General features: G+C 47.7%; 3 protein-coding genes across 9 annotated transcripts in view; 2 read left to right on the top strand and 1 right to left on the bottom strand.

The window, feature by feature from the left end:
- The window catches only part of Spidr (scaffold protein involved in DNA repair), a 209,266-nt gene extending 204,517 nt beyond the window's left edge, over positions 1–4,749 (top strand). For 6 of the 7 annotated variants that reach the window (XM_038346408.1, XM_038346407.1, XM_038346410.1 and 3 more), the window contains one exon: positions 4,198–4,749. In XM_038346408.1, coding sequence (XP_038202336.1) covers positions 4,198–4,344 — 147 coding nt within the window. In that variant the 3' untranslated portion in view covers positions 4,345–4,749. The remainder of the gene's footprint in view (positions 1–4,197) is intronic. The other variant, XM_038346409.1, reaches the window with a different exon arrangement.
- Positions 4,750–5,506: 757 nt separating this feature from the next.
- On the bottom strand, positions 5,507–9,524 carry Cebpd (CCAAT enhancer binding protein delta). Its single transcript, XM_038346414.1, has one exon. The coding sequence runs from the start codon at positions 6,641–6,643 to the stop codon at positions 5,837–5,839; it is 807 nt and encodes a 268-aa protein (XP_038202342.1). The 5' UTR covers positions 6,644–9,524; the 3' UTR covers positions 5,507–5,836.
- On the top strand, positions 6,805–11,957 carry LOC121677347. Its single transcript, XM_042055916.1, has 2 exons — positions 6,805–7,389; positions 9,389–11,957. Exon 2 carries the CDS (start codon positions 10,612–10,614, stop codon positions 11,230–11,232), a length of 621 nt encoding a protein of 206 aa, XP_041911850.1. The 5' UTR covers positions 6,805–7,389; positions 9,389–10,611; the 3' UTR covers positions 11,233–11,957.
- Positions 11,958–22,080: the final 10,123 nt, after the last annotated feature.

The raw sequence follows: 22,080 nt of genomic DNA, 5'->3' as shown, positions 1-22,080 counted from the left end.
TATGTAGGGAGCTGAGGATGTAGCTCAGGTGGTGGCGTGCCTGGCTGACACGCACATGGTCTGAGTGTGGTAGCACACAGCTGCAAGGTCAGAAGTTCAAGATCAGCCTTAACTACATACCAAGTCTGAAGCTAGCCTGTGTCTGCTGAAACCCTCCCTGTCTATAAATAAATGCACTGTAAGGAACTCATGGAATTAATAACCTAGAAAAGGTGTCAGAGACCTGCTACCTGCGATGACATCTGTCCTGTTAAGCTGACCAGAGCAACCTTGGCTTCCAAACACGAGTGTTTTCTTACTGGTCTTCATGGCCCAATTCCAGCTTGAATGTGTGGAGTGTTGACCCTCCTATCAGGTTTCTCCTTAGCCCTTCCTGCCTGCCCCAGTCACAGGCCAAAAAGGACAGCAGAGACAGAGCCACCATTAACCCTCTTTCATCTCGGCGAGCAATGTCAGAGTTTAAAAAATCATAAGATGCATAAATAGGCTGTGAGGATTGTTGGTCTGAGCTGTGGTTCTCAGCGCTGACTTCACAAGGTGCCAGTTTCTGTTCCCCAGGTATAAAACCGCCAGCCATACAGCTCTTTGGTGGCCTTGTACTCTGTCCTGGAACCTTCATCTGAGCTGCTGCTTTGGCAGAGAGTTAGAGCACGCAACTGACTTTCTCATTCTGTGAAAGTCAGCAGTGACTGTGGCCTAAGAATTTCAAGCCCATTGCTCACACACAGCCCTCACTGTTGCCCATCTCCATGAGGGACTCACCACAAGGATCCCACCGTGGTAGCTTTTCCCTCTGCAGAAGGAACAGCTGGTAGTTGGTAGTTTAGCCAAGACAGGAAGCATGAGACAGAGACTTGAAGAACTTATACTGGCTTCAAAGGGACAGAAAGCAGTGTCTATTTGCTGAAATGTGTCTCCTGCCGTTTGGTCTTTATGGGAGGAAGATGAAACAGTGGATGCCGTTGGACCAGAGAACACGGAGACTTGGTATTAGAGGTGTCCGGTGGGTGTAGGTACTCAGGTGGGTGCTTGAGAAGGTCGGGTCGTAGTTTGCTGAGTATGTCCCTGTGGAGAAAGGCGGGGGGACAGCGTGGAAAGTTCCTGCTTCAGGGTGAATAACAAACCCTCAACATCGATGGCTACATTCTGTCCATGATGCATCAGACTGATGTCTGCCCTCTGACTCAGTGGCCACCATGAACCCTGATGTCCCAAAAAGACAGTGTCTGGTACCTCTGTAAGATAATGCCTCTTTGGGGGATCAAAACACCAGGAAACACTAGCAGAAATCCTTCTTCGGTTTCCTGCTGGCTGAGGTGTATCATTTCTCCAGCACTTAACTTCTCAACCAGAATGCTCTGGTTAGCTGATGAAAAAGGCTTGGAAGGTATGTGGGCATGTGTTCCTGTGTGTGGAAGTGCAGGGGTGCATGTGCTTGTGTATGAGTCTGCTTGGACACTGCCTGTGTGTGTGTGAGTGCCTATGTGTGTGCGTGCGTGTGTGTGTGTGTAGCTGTGCATGCACTTGTGTATGAGGAGTCTACTTGGACACTGACCGTACATGCATGTACATATAAGGTTGCACACTTGTACATACATGTGCACAGGTGTTAAATGAAATGACATGGAGGTCATAGCACTTGGTGTCACCTTTGTAGGTGCTCTAAATTCAAAGTCCACATCAATGGGCAAAGGACAAGCCACGCCATGAGTACTTTTTAGCAAGCTCTCTACACCACCCCCTCCTCTGGTCTCTGTTCAACTTACCTCTGATCTGGAGTGGAGCCTGACAGACGATGGCAGACACAGCTGCAAGTCACCCGCTCTAGACTCTGGGGTTTCTGGGTGAGGATGCACATTTACAGAATCCCAGAGAATCCAGTTAGGGATCTCCGTAAAAAACCATACTCCCGTCCCTGAACCAAGTGTACTGTTTCTGGTTACGATACAGGAATGCGAAATGGTATGTGTTCACTGTGGTCACACTGTGAGTGTGGAAACAACAAGATTAACGTTGTTGTTATTGCTGTTTCTCACTAGTGACATTACAGACACGGGGTTGAAATCTGCTCCCTCGACTTGTAGAAAAGGCGCGCGTGTATTACATTTTTTAAAAAAAAAAATAGAGACCCAGGGAATTGACTGTAGCTCAGGAAAATAGTAGTTGCCCAGAATGCAGAAAAACTTGGCTTCAATCCAAGCACTGTCAGATTCTCTCAAAAAGACACGAAGTTAAATGAGTATATACTAAAATCAGATGGACACATTTACATACACACACACACACACATACATTCATGTGGACAGTGCATGAATTTGCTGATGTGAATGTTTTAAATTCACCATGTTCATTTCCCAAAAATACATAGGATTTATTAAGTCTATAGGTGATGGAGCTGAACCTAACATTTTACATAGAAATAATTTTTTTACTGACCTTTATGAAATCCAAATTCCATATTTATGAGCTGGGCATGGTGTTTCACACCTATAACTCCAGCACTTGAGAAGTAAGGCAAGAGAATCAGGAATTTAAGGGCATCCTCAGCCACATAGCAAGTTTGAGGTCAGCCTGAGCTACATGGCATGAGACCTTGCCTCAAAAGAAAACAAAAATTTCATACTTTTACCGGAGGAACACATGGGAATGCCTAGGTCACTTTTTCACACTTGAACAAGCATTGGGGAAGGAAAGCAGTGAGGGACACTGGAGGAACGCTTAGTTGTCCCTCTGGCATCGGTGACTGGTCCTGTGCTGGTGCTCTATCCAGACCTCACCGTGGAACAGGCCGCGGCCCGCCTGCAGCGAAGACCCTACCTTCTGTTGAAGCCTCTGACCTCCTCTTCTTCCACAGGTCTCATTTTTCCTGTCAGGCTTTGAACCACACTGTAGACCTTGCTTGTTTTGTACTAAGGAATCTAAAACTTTTCAAAGTAACAAGTAAGCTACTGATCCTCTACAAACAAAATATCCAGCCCTCTGCACACATATGGTCCATTCTGGGCTGCACTAGGATGCTTCATCTCTGTTCCATCAGCTGGTACCCTCAAGGCAGGGCTGCAGTCACAGAAGCCTCCCCAGTGAAGGCTCTTCGCCAGCTTCCTCATAGTGCCTGACTGGGCTGGCCACTCTTCCTACCTGAGCTTAGGACATCACTGTGGCCAGCCCAGACCTGGACAAAACCTATGTTGGCCACATTTTCTGTCCATCTCATTGACCCAAAGGTCTTGGACCATAGATGGCCTGAATTCATATGTACAAAACTAAATCCTAGCCGGGCAATGGTGGTGCATACCTTTAATCCCAGCACTCGGGAGGCAGAGGCAGGTGGATCTCTGTGAGTTTGAGGCCAGCCTGGTCTGCAAGAGCTAGTTCCAGGACAGGCTCCAAAGCTACAGAGAAACCCTGTCTCGAAAAACCAAAAAAAAAAAAAAAAAAAAAAAAAAAAAAAAAAAAAAAAAAAAAAAAAATGCTGAAGGGAAGTGAAGGAATGCCCCGCCTTGTGCGGAGGACAAGCAGGTCAGGGTGCTGTCACACTGCAGTATCAGCCCCATCTCCAAGAGTGAGTTTTATTTTTAGTCCCACCCTCACCAAAAAACGCTCTGAAGTTGGATCTGTAAAAGCCCAGACAAGGCGCAGCCACATCAGAGACAGAAGCCCTGCTGCCCAGCACCTGTGTTCATGTCTGAAGATGAAATTTTCTCAAGATTAACTTTGTGAATAAAAACTCGGTCACATTACCACTGCGCAGAAAGAAATGGCTAGCCCCATGAAACTCAAGAAGAAATGGGATCCAATTGAAGAGGGAAGTTTGGGGCAAGCACCAGGAAATCCTCTGACCAGAAGTGTTGCTAGATTGGGGAAGTGTCCCCAAAGGAAGTGGGGACTTGCGAGCCAAAAGCCCAACCCCCATGGAAGGACAGCACTCCCTGTGCTTACTGTCTTCCAGATCCTGTCCTAGGCCCCTTTATCCTGGCAGCCCGAAACAGCCAAACTCAACATCAGAATAAAGCAGTAAAGTAGTTCATTTGCTTGCTATAATAAAGGGGGCCTTTATAGTACACCCTCACCCAAGCACCCCAGAAAACTGTTTGCCATGGGAAGGAAGGGCCTTTGCCCGGGCTGTGGCACTGTTGGGAACAGAATGTTCGGGAGCCAGGACTGTTTGCTTTAACCAGCTTGCTTCTATCACTGCAGAGTTATGAAGTGAAGAACGTCCTTGGGAAGGAGATGGGACCTCTACTCTGCTTTGTCCAGTCTGTCAGCCCACAGCAGTCCGGCTGCGTCACACTGGAGGAGATTGAGCTTCTGGATGCGGGAGGAGCCAACCACCCTCCTTCCTGACATCTGGGAACTTTGCACGGAGTGTGGGGGCTTGATTTGGGGAGCTATGTTAACGCTACAGAGTATTTTTATGGTTTTTAAATTTAATAGGTTTCTTTTTTTTCCTGGTAAATAGATTAATAGGATGGTTTTGTAAATTAAAAATCAAAAAACCTTTATTATATTTTTTAAATTACCTTACTCTAAGTTTGAGAACATGTTTCTAAAGCTTGAGTATCTCTGTGGTCTTTATTTTGCATTACTTAGGCAGTATTACTGATTGATTAGGACATAGCTTTAAAGTATTTAAGACTTTACCCATGTGTGTACATTTTTTCTTTGTGGTTTTTTAATGTTAAAGCTTCAAGCAGTATCTCCTATTGAGATGTTGCTGTTCTGCTGTAATAAACAAATGTCCAACCCAAACATCCTGTGGTTCTAGTGTTCTTGAGACTGCCAGAGATGGCACTGTCACCCATACCGTATAGCTGAGCTGTGTTAAACAAGTTTCTGTAGCTCACTCCAGCACACACCTGCCAGAGGGCAAAGTTCACACTCACAGTGACCCACCGTTCTGTGCTTTGGGCTGGATTTGGATTACTAACGAAGCTACATATTTGAACCCTGAACTTATTTTTTTCTTATGCACAGCAACATAATAACAAGGCCATGTTCCTAAGACATGGTTTTCTTAGGAGAAAGGCACAGAGCTTTTTTTGGATTAAGCCCTCAAACATTACAATTAAAGGCGTCTGGGGCTGCCCCTTTTATAGCCTACAATCTGACTTTTTCCTGGTGCACACTTTGAAAACTACTCCATGTCCCTAGGATTGAGGAAAGTGAAAGCGAAGCACGCAGGCTAAGAGGAGCCCGGTTTCTGGCTCTCCGGGGCTTTCTTCCACCCTCTCGCAGCTATTCTCTGGCCAGCCCCAGCCCAGGTCTGCACACTCTGGGATCGCACCTTAAAACCTAACATGGAGTAGCCATGCTTTCCCATGTCCCTTCCGCCGGCAATACAGAGCATGAGGCCAACTCTGCCAGGCTTCCAAAGCAAACAAACTCATGTCTCAAGTCTTACCCTGTGTGGGCACCACACCTGGTCCTGTGGCTCCCAGGTGCCTGCTTTTCCCTGGTGAAGTCCCAGTACATTGTGTGCGGGAGAGACTGAATTTAGGAAGCTGCAGCGATTTAAATGCTTCTTTATTCTTACAAATATTGTAAAAATGAATATAAAAAGCATGCGCAGTCTCTTCCTCTTATCTACAAAAGTCTGTCGGAAAGTCTTCTCTTTCTACAAATGTACCTTAGCTGCGATGGTAATAAGACGTAGAAAACGCTACCATTATAAAAATAATTTAAGGGGGAAAGACTCATAGCTTCTCTCGCAGTCCAGTGTCCAAGCTGCAGCTTCCGGTAGCTCGCAACGAAACTGCAGCGGCTCTGGCGGCGTGTGCTCCTGGCCGTCGGGGGCTGAGGTATAGGTCGTTTGGAGTCTCTGAGCCCGGGCCGCGCGTTACCGGCAGTCGGCGCCGGTGGGCGGCAGGAAAGGCGGGCTGGGCAGCTGCTTGAAGAACTGCCGGAGGCCGGCCAGGTCCCGCGTGAGCTGCTCCACGCGCTGATGCAGCTTCTCGTTCTCGGCCGACAGCTCCACCAGCTTCTGCTGCATCTCCTGGTTGCGGCGCTTGGCCTTGTCGCGGCTCTTGCGCACAGCGATGTTGTTGCGCTCGCGCCGCTGCCGGTACTCGGGGCTGCCGCGGTCCGGACCCCTCTTGCCCGCGCCCTTCTCTCGGACCGGGCCCGGCGCGAGGCTCGGCCCCGGGCTGCCCCGAGGGGGCTCGGGCGACGTGGGCGGTGTGGGCTGCGCCGGGGCCGGCAAGCTCACCACTGTCTGCGCGCACACGGCCACTTGCGCGGGCAGCAGGGAGCCCCGCGCGTCGCTGTCGCCCCAGTCGGGTTCGCGCTTGAGCGGGCCCCGGGCGGCTGCACCCGCGCCTGGGGGTCGCGCGGGGCCGCCGGGCAGCGGCTCCAGGCCGCCCGCGCCGGCCGCTTTGTGGTTACTATTGAAGAGGTCGGCGAAGAGCTCATCGTGGCACAGCTCCAGGGTGGGCACGGCGGCCATGGAGTCGATGTAGGCGCTGAAGTCGATGGCGCTCTCGTCGTCGTACATGGCAGGGGCCGTGGAGACCGGCTCCCCCAGCTCCCCGGGCTCGGGCCCGCGGTCCGGTTTGCCCACCCTGCCCGGTTCGTAGAAGGCCGCGGGCTCCGTGGGCCAGGCTGCGCCGCGCGCGGGGCTGTCCAGGCTGAAAAGCGCGGCGCTCATGGCGGCGTCGGCCCGGCCTGACGTCCGAGTGGGGCTGTCACCTCGCCGGACCGGGCTGCCGCCTTTTCTAGCCCCAGCTGACGTGCACGCCCCGCCCTGGCCCCGCGGGTCGGGGACCCGGGAGGGGAGGGACCGCCCGCGCTGCTGGGAACGACCCGCCCTCTGCCCGCACTCCCGGCCCTCCCTCCTTCCTGTTTGTGCGGTTTGGAGCCTACTTAGTGCTCTGAGCTTGGAGCGAAATGAAAATCAGGATTGGGGCCCCGACGCGCGCGAAGAGTGCCGCCTTCGGTCCCCGCAGACGGCAGCCCGAGTCCGCGAGTGCTATCCTGGGCGCCTCCGCCGCGGGGCCGGGAGCTAACCTGGGGTCGGGGAGTCGGGGTCAGGAGTCGGGGTCCCCGGCTTCAGCCCCCGCCCGTCCCGAGCCAGCACAGCTAACGGGCGTCTCCGGAACTTCGAATCCCCTCCAGCCGCACTTCTCGGGGCCGCTGAGACTCAGCCACATAGCCTGAAGATGGACGGAAGAAATGGACGGGACCTCCCCGCTGTCCTCAGAGCCACAGCAGAGTGGCGGCCACCCTGAACACGGGGCACCTGACAGCGCTCTTGTACGCGCCGGCTTTCTTCCAGGTCTTTGAGGCTCTGCCACCTGCTGGTTGCAAAGTAGCTCGCTGTTTCTTTTCCTTGCTAATTGTTCCCAAAGAGTTGTTAGTCTAAAGTAAAGGAATTGTGCCTTTGCTGACAGAAAGGTAAGATGATACACCAATACCTATAAGGAGATGTGACGTTGCCAGCTCTTAAAACCGCATAAAAAGATGTGTTGCAAAATTCATGAAAAAATGGGAATTGCAGTGCTAGTCGGAGCGGAGGCTGTAGGGGTAGTTGAGAGTTTGTGTGCTTGAGTTCCCATCTCAAACCTAAGTCAAGAAATTCAAATTCAGGTGTGTCCTTCGTGCCCCTCTCCTTAACTTATCTTTCCCAGGCACCGGGTATTTTGACCAACATCAGCTGGTCCACCATCACTTCCCCAGGGAAATCTGAATGATGGCCTGTGGAATATTTAATGGGTTTTCTGGAAAAGGGTAAACGCACTTGAGAATTTTAAAACGGTCTTGATGTTGATGTTGTAACTAATTAACTGTTCAGCTTAAAGCCAGCGTGGATATGAGCTCATGCCCAGAGCTATAACAAACTTCTTGGTTCTTAGCCCTGGAAGCCATAGCCATAGAAGCACGACAAAGGCCCTCTCTAATCAATTAGGGAACACTCTGTCCCTCATGGAGGCTGTTTTCTGATTCTGGTACTTGAGTCCACTCGCTGCACTTAGGAAAACTGAATTGTGTTGACAAGACAGTGGGAGCCGATTAGAAGGACTTAGCTTAGGAGGCCACCGGCACCTTTGGAATACACCTGAACGCTATGACTTCTGCCTTCAGAAACCTGCTGGGCCTGAAGCCCGCCTCCCCTCACCCCCCCCCCATTCTAGAAAGAAAGGAGACATGACAGAATAAAGCATGAATGTTTTGTGACATTTGAGAGCCACCAAAGACCCTTTAAAAATAACAATCCAAGCGCTGTGACAGTTGTTTGAGATTCTTTCATGACTGTCCGCTAGCTCTCAAGGGTGCTTTATCGCTGTGACAAATCCATCTTCCCGGTCCTCTTTTAAAGTCTTCTCAGCACACCTGTCAAGAAAGCCTTCTGGCTAGGATCCTTGATTTTGCCCGTGTCCCCCACAACGCTCACACATGAACCACGGTGGAGAGGCTCCAGTGACACCCACTCCGTGTGGACCTTTAGGAGACTAGCAATGCGGAGAGGGTTCTAGAGTCGTGGAGCACCGTCAGAGTGGGGTCAGTCTGGTCACCCAGAATGGCCAGCTAATCTCCCCGAGACCCTGTCTGCATTTCACACACGCGAGAACAGTTCTCTGGGTGGAATACCCAAACGTGGGGCATTTCTAACAGTCCTAGGTAAAACTAGATAGGAAATCGAGTTTGAAGAAAAGTAAAACTTAGTTGACATCAGTGCCCTCACAAATCAGATTATACACTTCAAAATATTTCCATTTACTGTGTGTGTGTTTTCGGGAAGGAGAGGAAGGAAGGGAGGGGAACACATTGTAGCATGCATTTGGAAGTCAGAGAACAACAGTCAAGGGTCAGTTCTCTCTTCCCACCACATAGGTTCCAGAGATGGAACTCAAGTTGCCTGGCTTGGGGGCAAGTGCCTTTACCCAACGGAGCCATCTTGCCAGCCCCAAATTAGATACTTTTTAATAAGCCTTTTGCCCTAGAGCTAATTTTAACTATATTTCCTATGTGTTGTATCATAATTGTCTGGTTTATAAATATTGTTTCCAAAAAAAAGTGTTCTTTTTAAAATAAATTGTGAAGTTTGCAAAGGGGAAGACAGAATCCCAAATAAAACCAGCGAGACTAGGGTTGCTCATTCCTCATGCTTGGTAAGCCTGGGCTTTGTTTAAATCCACCATAAGGGCAGATGTGGTGGTGCACACTGTGATCCCAGCATTCGGGAAGCACAGGCATATTGAGAAAGTTGTGATATGTGGTGATTTGAATAAAGATGGGTCACAGGTTTGAATACTTGGTTCCCAATCGGTGGAGAATTGTTTGGGGGGGATTAGGAGATGTGGCCTTGGAGGAGGTGTGTCACTGGGGGGCTGACTTTGAGGTTTTAAAAGACTCCAGTCACTCCCAGCATTCTCTCTCTGTCTCCTACTTGCAGTCCGAGGTGCCAGCTCTTAGCTGTTCCTGATGCCATGCTTTTGCTCAGTCATCATGGACTTCAGCTCTCCAAAACCGTACGACCAATTAAAGCTGTTTCTTTTGTAATTGCTTTGGTCAGACTCCCGCCAGGGAAGCAGGTAGGCTGCTCCTTCAAATCCAGTCCCCAATCATCACCAGCTCTGTAGCAGAACACCTACCGTGGTCTCCCATTCCTCTCTGACCCCATCCCCAATGGATCAGAAAGACCTCCAACCTGCTTCCCCCAAGGCGTCCCATTATCCCAGCTGCCAACACCAGCGGGCATCTGCTGTGGACACTCCAGCTGAGCATAACAGGGAAACGAGAAGGTAATGGCAGACCTCCACCACTCTGTCCTCTCCCCCACACCCATCCCCCAGCCTCAGAATACCTGCTGCAGCCTTCCTCTGCTGCCCATACCTCCTGTGGATCCCGCAGCCCTCCTCCTCCTCAACCTCCCAGCCCCCATCTCCAGCAGGCTCTCCAAGCTAACCCACACACTTCTGCCAGGGAAGCAGGGCGATGGACTGTAGATCCACCTCTCCTCTGCTCCTCCAGATCCAACCCCCAGTCTCATCTCCAGATCTTCTGGAGTGACCTCTCTTCGCTGTCTACTCCCATCCCAAGGAGACTAAATAAACAGACCCTGGTTGAATGCTCCGCTTTCCTCGCTCTGGTGAACCCCCTCCGGCCCCTAGACTATCCCCAGTCCTAAGTCTCAGCTCCCAAGACCCGGGAACACATTGTACCTGAAACCCCCAGTGGCCACACCTATCAGGTCCACAGAAAATCTTCCAAGCAACACACTCTCCTAAAATAATCAAAGAAATATACCAAGGAACAAAGAAAGAATCAACAAAGAAAAAAATCAGGGATCATCACCTAGAACTATAAGCTTCCCAATCCCAGATGCCTAGATGCCAACATAGAAATAAAATTGGTAATAGCCAGCACAATGTTTCCACTAGGGCAGAGCAATCCTACCACAGTAGGTCCTGGATATTCCAGCATAGGTGAAGCAGAAGGAAGGGGCCTTAAAACAGCCTGTATGAATAGGACAGAGGTTCTTAAAAGAGGAAATGAATACATCCCTTAAATCCAGGAAACCGGTCGGGTGGCAGGGAGAACAGGAGCCTGCTTGGCACTGTAAGGATTGAGAAGAATCACAAGCCTGCCTGGGGCACCACTGTGGTGAATAAATACATGGTGGGGTACGAGGGGGGGGGGGAAGAGAGAGAGAGAGAGAGAGAGAGAGAGAGAGAGAGAGAGAGAGAGAGAGAGAGAGAGAGAGAGGCAGAATGGTTTGTGCCCTGTGAAGAGAGGCAGATCGGAACAGGTGAGGAGGTGGCTGACTTGGGTGACCTGCTTGCCCCCTGGGGCCATGGTGATATCCTGGCCTGGGGTGCTGCCAATGGCCATGTCTGGGTCCTGACCCAGCTGCAGCTGTGGTCTGTGTTGATGTCCATGGCTCCTGCTACCACAAAAGTCCAAGATGACAGGACTGCGCAGAGAGTGGGCCTTGCACCTCTCCTGGACACCCTAGTAAAGCTGGCTCTACCGACGGGAACCAGCCTGGAGGATGTGAGCATGGCAGAGCTTGCCCCACGACTTGTCTGTCATTTGGTGGCACGGCCCAGGGAGAGATGCCCCCTTTACCCCTCACCATTTGATGCAGACAAGGCCCCAGGGTCAAGAGAGAAGGAGAGCTGGCCCAGCCCCTCATGGGCTGCTGCACTTGGGAGAACCAGTCCGGCACCTTGCCTAGGCAACACTGGAGAGCTGACCTGCTGGCAGGGGCACTGTAAGCTGGCCCTGAGGGCATGAGAGTGGGAGAGCTGGCCCCATCCCCCTCATCTGCCACGTGGTGATGTGGGTGAGGGAAAGATGCCCTCCCCCTCTTGCCCTTTGCCCCCTGCAGCAGGCTGGAGAGCTGGCCTTGGGGGACACGAGAGTGGGAGAACCGGCCCTGTCCCTCAGCAGCTGTAGCACTTGGGAGAGTGGCCCGTGTACCTTGCACAGGCACCACAGTAGAGCTGGTGGTGTAGGCGGTGTAGGTGCCAGTGAGCCAGCCCCAAGGGTGTGAGAACAGAAGAGTTGGCCCCGCCCTTTGCTGTAGACGGCTGCGGGACATCTCTATGTTCAATGAGTTGTGTGGGTGGTGCCTTCAACAACCTACGCTTTGGGGTTCTCGTGCATACTGAAGACCAGCTGAGGCATGCGGCCTGTATACTAAAAGTTGCTGGACTGGTGGACCCTTGTCAACTTGACATTGGAAAACCTACTGGAAGTTTAGAAAGTGTGACCTTTGTGACCTTCATTTCTTAGTTCATGAAAAATTTTAATTTTGTCTAAAAAAAAACATGTAAAGAGTAGAGATGAAGCTTTAACTTTCTGCTTTGATCATAGATGACAGCTTGGTGCTGTAAATATGGCTTGGTTTGCCATAGTCATTGCAGATATTGATGATGGGTGTTGTATTAGTCAAAGTTCTCTAGGGCACAGAATTTATAGAATGAATCCCCCGTGTGTGTGTGTGTGTGTGTGTGTGTGTGTGTGTGTGTGTGTTTATTTTATATATATACCTTATTAGAATGACTTAGGAGCTGTGATCTGGTTAATCAGTAGCTGCCTATGAACAGAATGCCCAAGAATCTGAGAATCCATTAGTTGTTCAGTCCACAAGGCTGATCCTCAGTTTACCCCAGAACCCCAAAGTAATAAGTACTAATGTAGTGATATTTTATTTATCTTTTAATAAATAAAGCTTGCCTAAATATCAGAAGAGCAAAGCTAAGCCACTAGAGGTCAGGCAGTGGTGGCACACACCTTCAATCCCAGGATTTGGGAGACAGAGGCAGATGGATCTCTGTGAGTTCAAGGCCACCCTGGGCTACACAAGAGCAATGCAGAAACAAATCCAGGTGGTGGTGGCTCACACTTTCATCCCAACACTACAGGGAATATAAAATGGGAGGGGAGAGAGGCTCAGACTGCTTAGGCCACTTAATCCGTGGTCACCCAGCCTTGGTGGAGGTAAGACTTCTCTAGTGGCTTGGCTGCTTTGCTTTTCTGGTTTTCAGGCTGAACCCCAATATCTGTCCCTGGGTTTTTATTATTCATGCTACACACTAATGTCAGTGAAGGAATGGACTTGATTCCATTCCAAGGGTGGGAGGAAGTGGTCAAAATAGAGCTTCTCTCTCTCATGTCCTTATAGAGGCTTCCAGCAGAGGGTGGGCCCACATAAGAGGCGGGTCTTCCCACACCAAAAGATCTGGATTAGAAGTAGATATTCCCACTTCAAAAGATCCAGTTAAGAAAAAAAAAATCCCTCACAGGTGTGCCCAGCCATTTCTTTTATTTGGTTTTAGTTAATTCCAGATGTTGTCAACATCTGGTTGACAACAGGGAACAGCTGTCACAAGTCCACCCTTGTCAACTTGACACACAATCATATCTCTTTATGTAGCGCTTAATATCTAATAGAAATAATAACCAGGTCATAAGTGTGCCTTACATGACCTTTAACCAGTTCACATACAATCACAAAGTCAGTAGAAATTTTAGAATAGGTGACAATGTCTCTTAAGGGACATTCTTTTAGTATATCAAGCTTAAGTGTGCTAATCACTAATATTCCACCAACCGATGTTACAGCACATGAAAATTCAACACAAATATCTGTGCAAATGCATTATTAGCAGGATGCAACAGAAGCACTCACGGTAATTATAACTGGTCACATGACCTTAGCTGGCATTATAGCCACCGTCCTCTACTACCCAATTCTGTATGTCCTCCACCCTCAGTAAGAATCTCGCAGGTCTTGGCTCTTTCCCTGAAGAAGTGACTCAGTCCTTCATTCCTGAAGTGTCTGTGCCCTTTGTCATCCCCCCTGGATTTAGGTTGTTGTAGTTTTCCATTGACTTTAATAACAGGACACAGTAGCACCAAGAGACACCCTAAAGAACCTCCTACACTCTAGACATAACCTTTCTTACCTCTATTACAGAGAAGCAATCCAATGTCCCCCATTGTTATCTGGGCCAATCACCCCTCCTAACACTGGTATTTCTTTCTCAGCCTGTTGGCTCAAGGGCATCAGAAGCCCATGGTGGCCAGGGGAAGTCTGAGCTTGCAGTTCAATGAATGCTTGTTGCGGCCCCTGGCAGCAATGCTTCCTCATCTAGAACCAAAGTGTCTAGGCCAGCAGAAGTAAGGTCATGAGAAAAGGAAGCAGAAATTTCCCGAGTGGGTTACTGCAGGCGATAGTGAGTGGAACGATTCCCTTTTCAGCCCCTTGCTCCTGGAGCCATGAATATTGACGATGTGAGAAACGGCCATAAATGTATGCTGACTCAAAGCATCTGCTGCCTGCGAGGGAACCTGCCCAGTCTTCCGGGATGCTGCCACTTGACTGGCATTATAGCAGTGTCTTTAGTCAACCTGCCACCAGGTTACTGTCTGGTCACCCCAGGGAATGATGTCGTATCTGGGGCTCAGTGTGTGTGTCTGCTGTTGGCAGATCTGGCACTCAACAGCATCTTGTATCCAGGTCAGCCTTGGTGAGTGGAAGTCTGTGTTGCTGATCCCATGCATAACCCACATCTCTGCCACCATGGCCACTTTGTTCATGGCCCATTGGGCAGCGACAGGAATGGCTGGGGAAATACATGTCCACAGAATGGGTCATCCTACCTACTTGATTATTGAACTCCTCCTCGGCTGAAGTCACCTTTTGATGAGCATTTACATGGGACACAAGAGTCTTCACACCCTTTTAGAGAGAACTATCCACAGACTTCTTCCACATATGTCTTCCTCACCAATGTTCCAATCAGGTTCTTTTCAAACCCCTGACCATCCAGTCAGTCCATTGGCTGCGACCCGTGAATCTGAACAGTTGCACATCTGGCCATTTTGCCCTCTAAACAAAATGTACAGCCCTGACTACTGCCCACAGTTCTGCCTACTGGGAAGATTTCCCTTCCCCTGTGTCTTTTGGGGTTGTCCCAGTTAGGGGTTGCACTGTTACAGCTTTCCACTTCTGCATGGTTCCTTCATAGTGAGCAGAACAATCAGTAAACCAGGCCCTAGTGTCCTCTTCCTCGGTGAAGCAATCATAAGGCACACCCCACGACGTGTATGTTTGGCAGCAGACAGTCTTATAACAGCAGTAGAGACCAGAAGCATTTGATCAACTTCTTCATATACCCTGCTGTGCCTTCAGGACCCGCTCAGGCCCGATCTCGTATAAACCACCTCCACTAGATAATGGATTGCTGCTGTGAACGTCCTACTTTAAGACTTGGTGAGTCAGACAACACCCTGTTCATTATGGGCAGCCCAGGTCCCATGGTAACTTGGTGGCCCATTGTCAAAGGTTCAGTTTCCACTAAGGGCCAATAGCAGGCCAAGAGCAGTCACTCAAAGGGAGAACAGTTGTCTGCAGATGATGGTAGAGCCTTGCTGCGAAATGCCAGCTTCACTTAAAGGGGTTAAAGCTCAAAACAACATCCCACCCCTATCTGTCGCTGACACCCCAAGTACCACTGGGTCTGCTCCATCATGTGGTCCAAGTGGTAGAGCAGCCTACACAGCAGCCTGGACCTGTCGAAGAGGCTTCTGTTCCAGACAAGGCTAGCAGCATTCCAAGTCACTTGGGATGTAGGCCAGAGTAACACACCCAAGTGGGGAATGTGCCCGAATCCAAATAGACCCACCAAATCTTGTGCTTCTTTCTTGGCGGTGGGAGGGGCCAGGTGCAACCACTTATCCTTTTCTTGGGGAAGAAGATCTCTGCATGCCCCACACCACTGGGCTCCTAAGAATTTCGCTGGATTTTGGTTAAATTTATTTCCCATCCTCTGATACGCATGCGTTACCAGTAAGTCCAAAGTGATGGCTTCTTCCTGCTCACTTGATCTAGTCAGCATAATGTCATCAGAATATGCAGCAATGTGAAATCTGTGGACGTGAGAGATGATCAAGATGCTTCTAAGTTGTGACACAGGGTAAGAGAGTTAATATATCTTTGAGGTTAAACTGTAAAGATACCGCTGGCCTTACCAGCTGACAACAAATTGCTTCTGGGGGTCTGGATGGAGAGGTACTGAGCAAACGGTGTTTGCTAGATCAATAACTTCACACCATGTACCAGGAGACGAGTTAATCCGATCAAGTACAGCAGCAGTATTTGGAGTCACTGCTTGATTGAGTTTGTGATCGTCAGCTAGCATTCTCCATGGTCCGTCTGTCTTCTAAACTGGCCAGATAAAGTAAGCTGTGGTGGGGACTACCACCCCTGTATCGTCCAAGTCCTTGACAGTGGCACTAATTTCTACAATTACTCCAGGGATGCAAGACTGGTTTTGATTCCCCATATTCCCTGAGGTGACTCTAAAGGCTTCCATGTAGCCTTTCCAACCATAATAACCCTCACTCCACAGGTCAGGGAACCAACGTGAGAATTCTGTCCGCTTCTAAGTGTACCTATCTCACAATTATATATTCTGAGACTGGAAAAATAACCACAGGGTGAATTCAGGAACTTACTGGACCTACTGTGAGTCAGACTTTGGCAAAAACTTCATTAACTGTCTGACCCCATAAGCCCTTACTTTAACTGGAGGCCACAGTGTTTCTTGGGATCTCCCAGAATGGGTGTCAGTTCAGAACCAGTATTCAACAGTACCTGCAAAGTCTGGATGTTTCCTTCCCCCCAGTATACAGTTACACTTGAAGAATAGTAAAAGTAAAACTTGTAGGTATTTTATCAAGGTCCTTCCTCAGGGGAACGTGGCTGTCCCTAAATCCAAAGAGCTCTGGGCCTGCAAACTGACCCAAGTCTGAAAATCACTTCATGGACTGAGATCCCCTTGCAGTATGATCCACCGTAGCTTTTCTTCATTTGTTTGAGAGTTTTTCTGCTTGAACAGATTAAACAGATATTCAGTAGGCTGCCTATCTGGAAATGCTGTGATCGATTAGCCAGTACCAAAGGTCCATATTAGTCATGCCACCGTGAAGTTCACTTGACTGTGCTGATCTTTGTAAGTCAGGCTATTTGTGGACTTTGCCTTGTCTGTGCTGCCAATTATGGTGACTGTGATCACCTTGCCTTTGGCCATTCAGCGCTGCCACCCGGCCCCGGCTACCTCAGGGCCCATTAAACCACTGTATTTAATCAAACAGACTGAGCAGCAGCATCTCCAACACTGAGGTCTGGCATGAGGAAAGGGGTGATAACAGAGCTCTTCAATGTGCTGGTGCCCTCCTGCCATGTTATGTCTTACAGGATTGGTGAAGGGCGTGTCTTCTGGGCTTTCCCGTTGTGGAGGGTTAGACCCTCAGCAGATCCACTCTGGCACAGCAATTTTCGAGAACTTTAAAATCTATTCATCAGCATTAAGCCAAAAGCTACCAGGCATCTCCCTATCCCTCAAACTTTTGATATCCTTTTTTTTTAAATGTACGAGCTTCCATATAAACTTAGAATCTCTACACAGAGGGCCCATATCAATAAATTCAGCCCGATCGAGTTCTGTGTTCCATCCCCCATTATCCCACATCCTTAAAATCTATTCCCACACATATTCTCTAGACTTCTTGAATGAGTTCGCAAACTCATTAAGCTGTTAGTAGTACAGAGTGCCTACTCACGGACTACACTGTCAACCTCCCTTCTGAGAGTCTTTAGAGGCAACTGTAGTCTACCCTGGCATCTCCTTCAGAGAAAGTCACTGCTAAAGTAGCAGACAGTGAAGGATCAATTTCCTCAGCCAAAGGTGAAATGGGCAATATTTCAGGGGGGTGACAGAATACATTTTCTACTGAGGGTGGAGAGACTGCTTCCTCGGGTGAGATAAATTCTTGAGAATCTGAGACCACAAACTTCTTACCTTCATCCCAGGTTACAATATCCTATTCTTTACTAACTAATGCCCTTATTTTAAATGCTGACACCCTCCAAAACTGGGACTTGAATTCTCACTGTAAGCCAGCCAATCTTATAATGAGGGCTTTGGTTTGATTTTTCACAACTTGAGCTCTGTGGCTGCTGGGGAGAAGGTTCTCTTCCAGGGCTCACTTAGAAACCTTTAGACTGTCTATGTGCAACTGGAGCCAGTCAATTTTATCACTAAGTCCACTGTTGTCCTTCATTGTCTCCAGAGATGCTAGAAGTTGGTTATTTTATCAAGTATCTCATTGTCATTTTCCTTTGTCAGAGATGCTAGGAGTGAAAACCCAGCAACATCATGTCCTTACTTTCCCACAACTGTCAACAGTTGTATATCCAGAGTCACCAAGTCCATTGCTGCCAACAGTTAGCAAATCAGGATAATCGGATGCATTTATCTCCTTAATTAAGTTTGTAAACTAGTTCACACCATGGGCTTTCAGTCTCTCTGAGCTCCCAGGAGAGGCTTCAGTAACTGGAGAGTCTTTGGTAACTGTAGGTGTTGGCAAATTAGAAAGCCTATTTCAGATGCATAAAAGATTCATCCTCACACTTCTGTTGCTTTAGAACTACTGCTGGTGCCAAAATCTGTATTAGTAAAGGTTTTCAGAGTAACAGAACTCATAGAATTAATCTCTCTCTCATATATCTACATACGTATACTAGAATCTATCCATTCTAGAAGGCTGTGGTCCAGCTAATTCAACAGTGGCTGTATGGCTGTCTATGTACAGGATGGCTAAGAATCCAGTAATTGTTCAATCTATGAGGCAGGATGTCTCCGCTGGTCTTCAGTATATGCTGGAATTCCAAAGAAGCAGACGTTGGTGAAGGAATGGACTTGCTAATGAGGACAAGAGGAAGCAACCAAAAAGAGAGAGTTTCCTTCTTCCAGCAGACGGACGGTGTGGCCCAGATTAGAGGCGGGTCTTCCTACATCAAAGTATCTGGATTAATGGTGTTCTTCCCACCTCAAAGATCCAGGTTAGAAGTGGATTTCCCCACTTCAAATGATGTAATAAAAAAGAAATCCCTTAAAGTGTGTTCACCCATTTTTAGGGTTTCAGTTAATTCCGAATGCAGTCAAGTTGAAGACTGAGAAGAGCCCTCATGGAGGTGCCGTCCTAACGTAGCATTAAAAGAAAACTGAAACGAGCATCTGTGTCCGTTGTCACATGACGGGTGCAGTTACTGGTGATGCTCGGGCAAAAACAGCTGAAGAGAAGGACTTGTAGAATTAGCAGACGGCAATAAAGATGCTTCCGAAGCTCACTTTGAATGCGGCATCATGGCACAGCATATCACGAAAATGTTAGCTTGGGGTGAGACAGCTCAGCAGGAGATGGCTCCACAGCTAAGAGTACTTGCGCTTCCAATGCATCTGAGTTCCACTTCTAGCACCCATGTGAGTCAGCTCACCACCACCTTTTCTTGTTTGTTTATGCTATTTGGGGCCTCCCTGACTAGGTAATAGGCACTATCTCCTTCCATATCCCTACTAACCCACTGTGGTGGTTTGAATAGTGATGGCCCCCGTAGACTCATATGTCTGAATGCTTGGCTCACAAGACATGGCTCTATTAGGAGGTATGGGCTTGTTGGAGTAGGTGTGGCCTTGTTGTGCCGCGCACCACGACCCCGTGTCTGCGCTCTGTGCGCTAGAACCCAGTTCACGAGCTTCAGGAAAGGGGCTTGAGGTTGAGAATACACACGCAGAGACAGACCGACACGCAGACCTTTAAACACTGATACCAAAAGCCCCTCTTTATTAACACCATGTAGACTTAAATACACTGCAGTCAATGGTCAACAGGTGAAAATCCCATCCTCTGATCCTCTAAACTAGGCACAGCTTCTAGTAACTTCAACTAGAAGGCTCTAGAAGGGAAGAACAGCTGAAGGCCAGGACTCATTAGTCCCAACATTGTTGGAGGTATTTTGTTACGGTGGGTGCAGGCTTTGAGGTTTCCTATGCTCAAGCTATACCCAGTGTGGCTCACAGTCTCCTACTGCCTGTGGATCAAGATGCAGAACTCTCGACTTCTCCAGCACCGTGTCTGCCTGCATTCTGCCATGATGATAATGGACTAAACCTCTGAAGCTCTAAACCAGACCCTTTATAAGGTGTGCCATGGCCATGGTGTCTACATAGCAAAGGAAACCCTAGGTAAGACACCTACTTAACTAAAGTGTCTTTTACAGAAGGCGGAACAACCTACATTTGATCCCAGGTTGTCATAATCTGATAGGGTTGAGCTCACCTTACCATGGGATAGAGTTTGACTTGAGCAGCTGACATCTTAGCCGGGGGGGACCTCATAAATGTGGAAGCAACCATGAGACTGGGTCGTCATCTTTGCTAATGATATAAAGAAGACAAATGAGATAAAACCTTCACCACTTTTTTTTTTGGTTAATGTCACTAAATGGCACAAGCCAAAATGGCATCCATAAAACTTCACGGTCCCACTGAATTCTCTGTGTGTTAGATTTCCAAGGTAGCATAAAGAGACAAAAAGCAGGAAAGAAACTATAGTCTGATCATTCAACAGATGATGCTTAATAACACAGAGAGGGGTAGCCTCTTTCCCACAGGAAATGGAGGTGTCTTTGAAGAGGACAAATGGCTGGGAGTGAGTGAGGGGCTTAGGAATGAGGAATTTGATAGGGGTTATGTTCAAGTCACAGTCTCTTCCTGAAAGTGTTTGCCCAAGGCAAGACACACCATCTTGGGAGCCAGCCTGTTTCAACAGATGCCCCTTTCTGAACTGACGAATAATGGTCAGCTGTAACCTCACAGGAATCCTGTTTTACAACCAAGATGCTCTATGACTGGTGATCATCAACCCCCTTTTATATTAGACCAAGGAGAAACTATCAAACCTCTAGAATGTTCATTTTGTAATTTTAATATTTTGTTTTGTTGTCATATTTTTTATTGATTTTTATTGAGCTCTACATTTTTCTCTGCTCCCTTCCTACCTCTCCTCTCCCCTTCAACCCTCCCCCATGGTCCCCATTCTCCAAATTTACTCAGGAGAGCCTGTCTTTTTCTACTACCCATGTATGTTAGATCCATGTATGTCTCTCTTAGGGTCCTCACTGTTGTCTAGGTTCTCTGGGATTATGAATTGTAGGCTGGCTTTCTTTGCTTTAGGTTTAAAAACCACCTATGAGTGAGTACATGTGATAATTGTCCTTCTGGGTCTGGGTTACCTCACTCAATATAATGTTTTCTAGCTCCATCCATTTGCCTGCAAATTTCAAGATGTCGTTATTTTTTTCTGCTATGTAGTAAGTACTCCACTGTGTAAATGTACCACATTTTCCTTATCCATTCTTCGGTCGAGGGTTGTTTTCATCTTATTACAATTTTCACATGATTCTTTTATTAGCTCCTAAAGATAGCTTAAAAGTTTTCCCAGCCACATGTCCCCAACACTGGCATATTAACAAAGAGAGCTAAGACTTTGAGGGTCACCGATCACATCAAAGACAAAAAGGATAAATTATCAAGTGTTAAACAGGCCAGTGAGGAGCTGCTATGGCAGATACCACTGGGTCTCAACAGTTGTTATTTCTGCCTGGTATCCCCAGGTCCATTTTCCTCTGAAATAAAGTGTCCTACACATCTGCTTTTGTTTCTTACAAATCTAACAACATGTTTACTAAAGATCTCTATGTTGTTTCCTGTTGACAATGGAGATTTTATTAAAAGATATAATCCCAACAATAATGTTCAAAATTGTAGTTCAATAAAATGTCTTACGTATGATTATGTATATAAATGTATATGTGATTATGGTTTGTTTTTTACATCATGAACTACTTAGCATGAAAATGAGTTGGTAAATGTTCTTGTAAACTAATATTTTTAACTGTAGAAACACAGTCTAAGAGCAGAGTTATCTGAGATTTCTGAGTGCTTGTGAGAAAACTCCAACAAAACAAGAGTCTTGTGACCCGTTTCTTCAAAAACCCTGAGTTGTTCTCAGAATGTGCTTTCATGCCTCTCCCAGATGTGGCTGATAAGAGTGGGTTTACTAGCGATGACTCGCTACAGCTGGCCGTTGTCTTTATTGAGGCCACATGCAGCCTGTCCAGCACTCGTCATTTGTCTGCCATGTGCGACTTGTCCACCACTTGTGGCCAGCAAGCCACATGCAGCCTGTCCTTGTGACTGTACACTTTCCCCATGTGACTCCTCTTCACCCGCAGAATACAAATTGTCCAAGGCTCTGAATAAAGTTGTCCTTTGCCTTAGTCCACCTCAATTATCCTTTCTCCCAGGCTCCCCTGCCTCTAGAGCAGCAAACAGCTAACTTGGCTGAACTTAATTTTGTTTAACTAAAATTAAAATAATAATAATAATAATAGCTAATGAATGGTCCTGAATCGTTTTTTTGGAACAATTAACACAAGGTTTAAATTTAAAATTCTAAAATCTGCTTTTAAGGACAAGACATCTGATCAAAATTTTATCTCCTTGATCCTGATCCTGATTCTGGTTCTATGCACGATCCCCACCTGTTTCTTGAAAGTGATTGTTCCTATTCCATGATTTTTTTTTTTACCCTATTGAAAATTGCTTCCCATTACATAAGAACAACACACACACACACACACACATTTTAAGGGTATTATTGACCACTTGACCACTATAATCTCTTTCTTTTAAAACAAACAACTTTTTCACAACAACAAAATCTGGC

Source organism: Arvicola amphibius, chromosome 10, assembly GCF_903992535.2.
Source record: "Arvicola amphibius chromosome 10, mArvAmp1.2, whole genome shotgun sequence".
In the NCBI taxonomy this organism is placed as follows: Eukaryota; Metazoa; Chordata; class Mammalia; order Rodentia; family Cricetidae; genus Arvicola; species Arvicola amphibius.
The sequence above is the reverse complement of the archived record's forward strand: the minus strand, read 5'-3'. Positions and strand labels throughout refer to the sequence as shown.

Bases quoted from the DNA above. Each gene is read 5' to 3' on its own strand.
- Cebpd (XM_038346414.1), bottom strand. From the start codon at position 6,643: ATGAGCGCCGCGCTTTTCAGCCTGGACAGCCCCGCGCGCGGCGCAGCC.
- LOC121677347 (XM_042055916.1), top strand. From the start codon at position 10,612: ATGGTGGGGTACGAGGGGGGGGGGGAAGAGAGAGAGAGAGAGAGAGAG.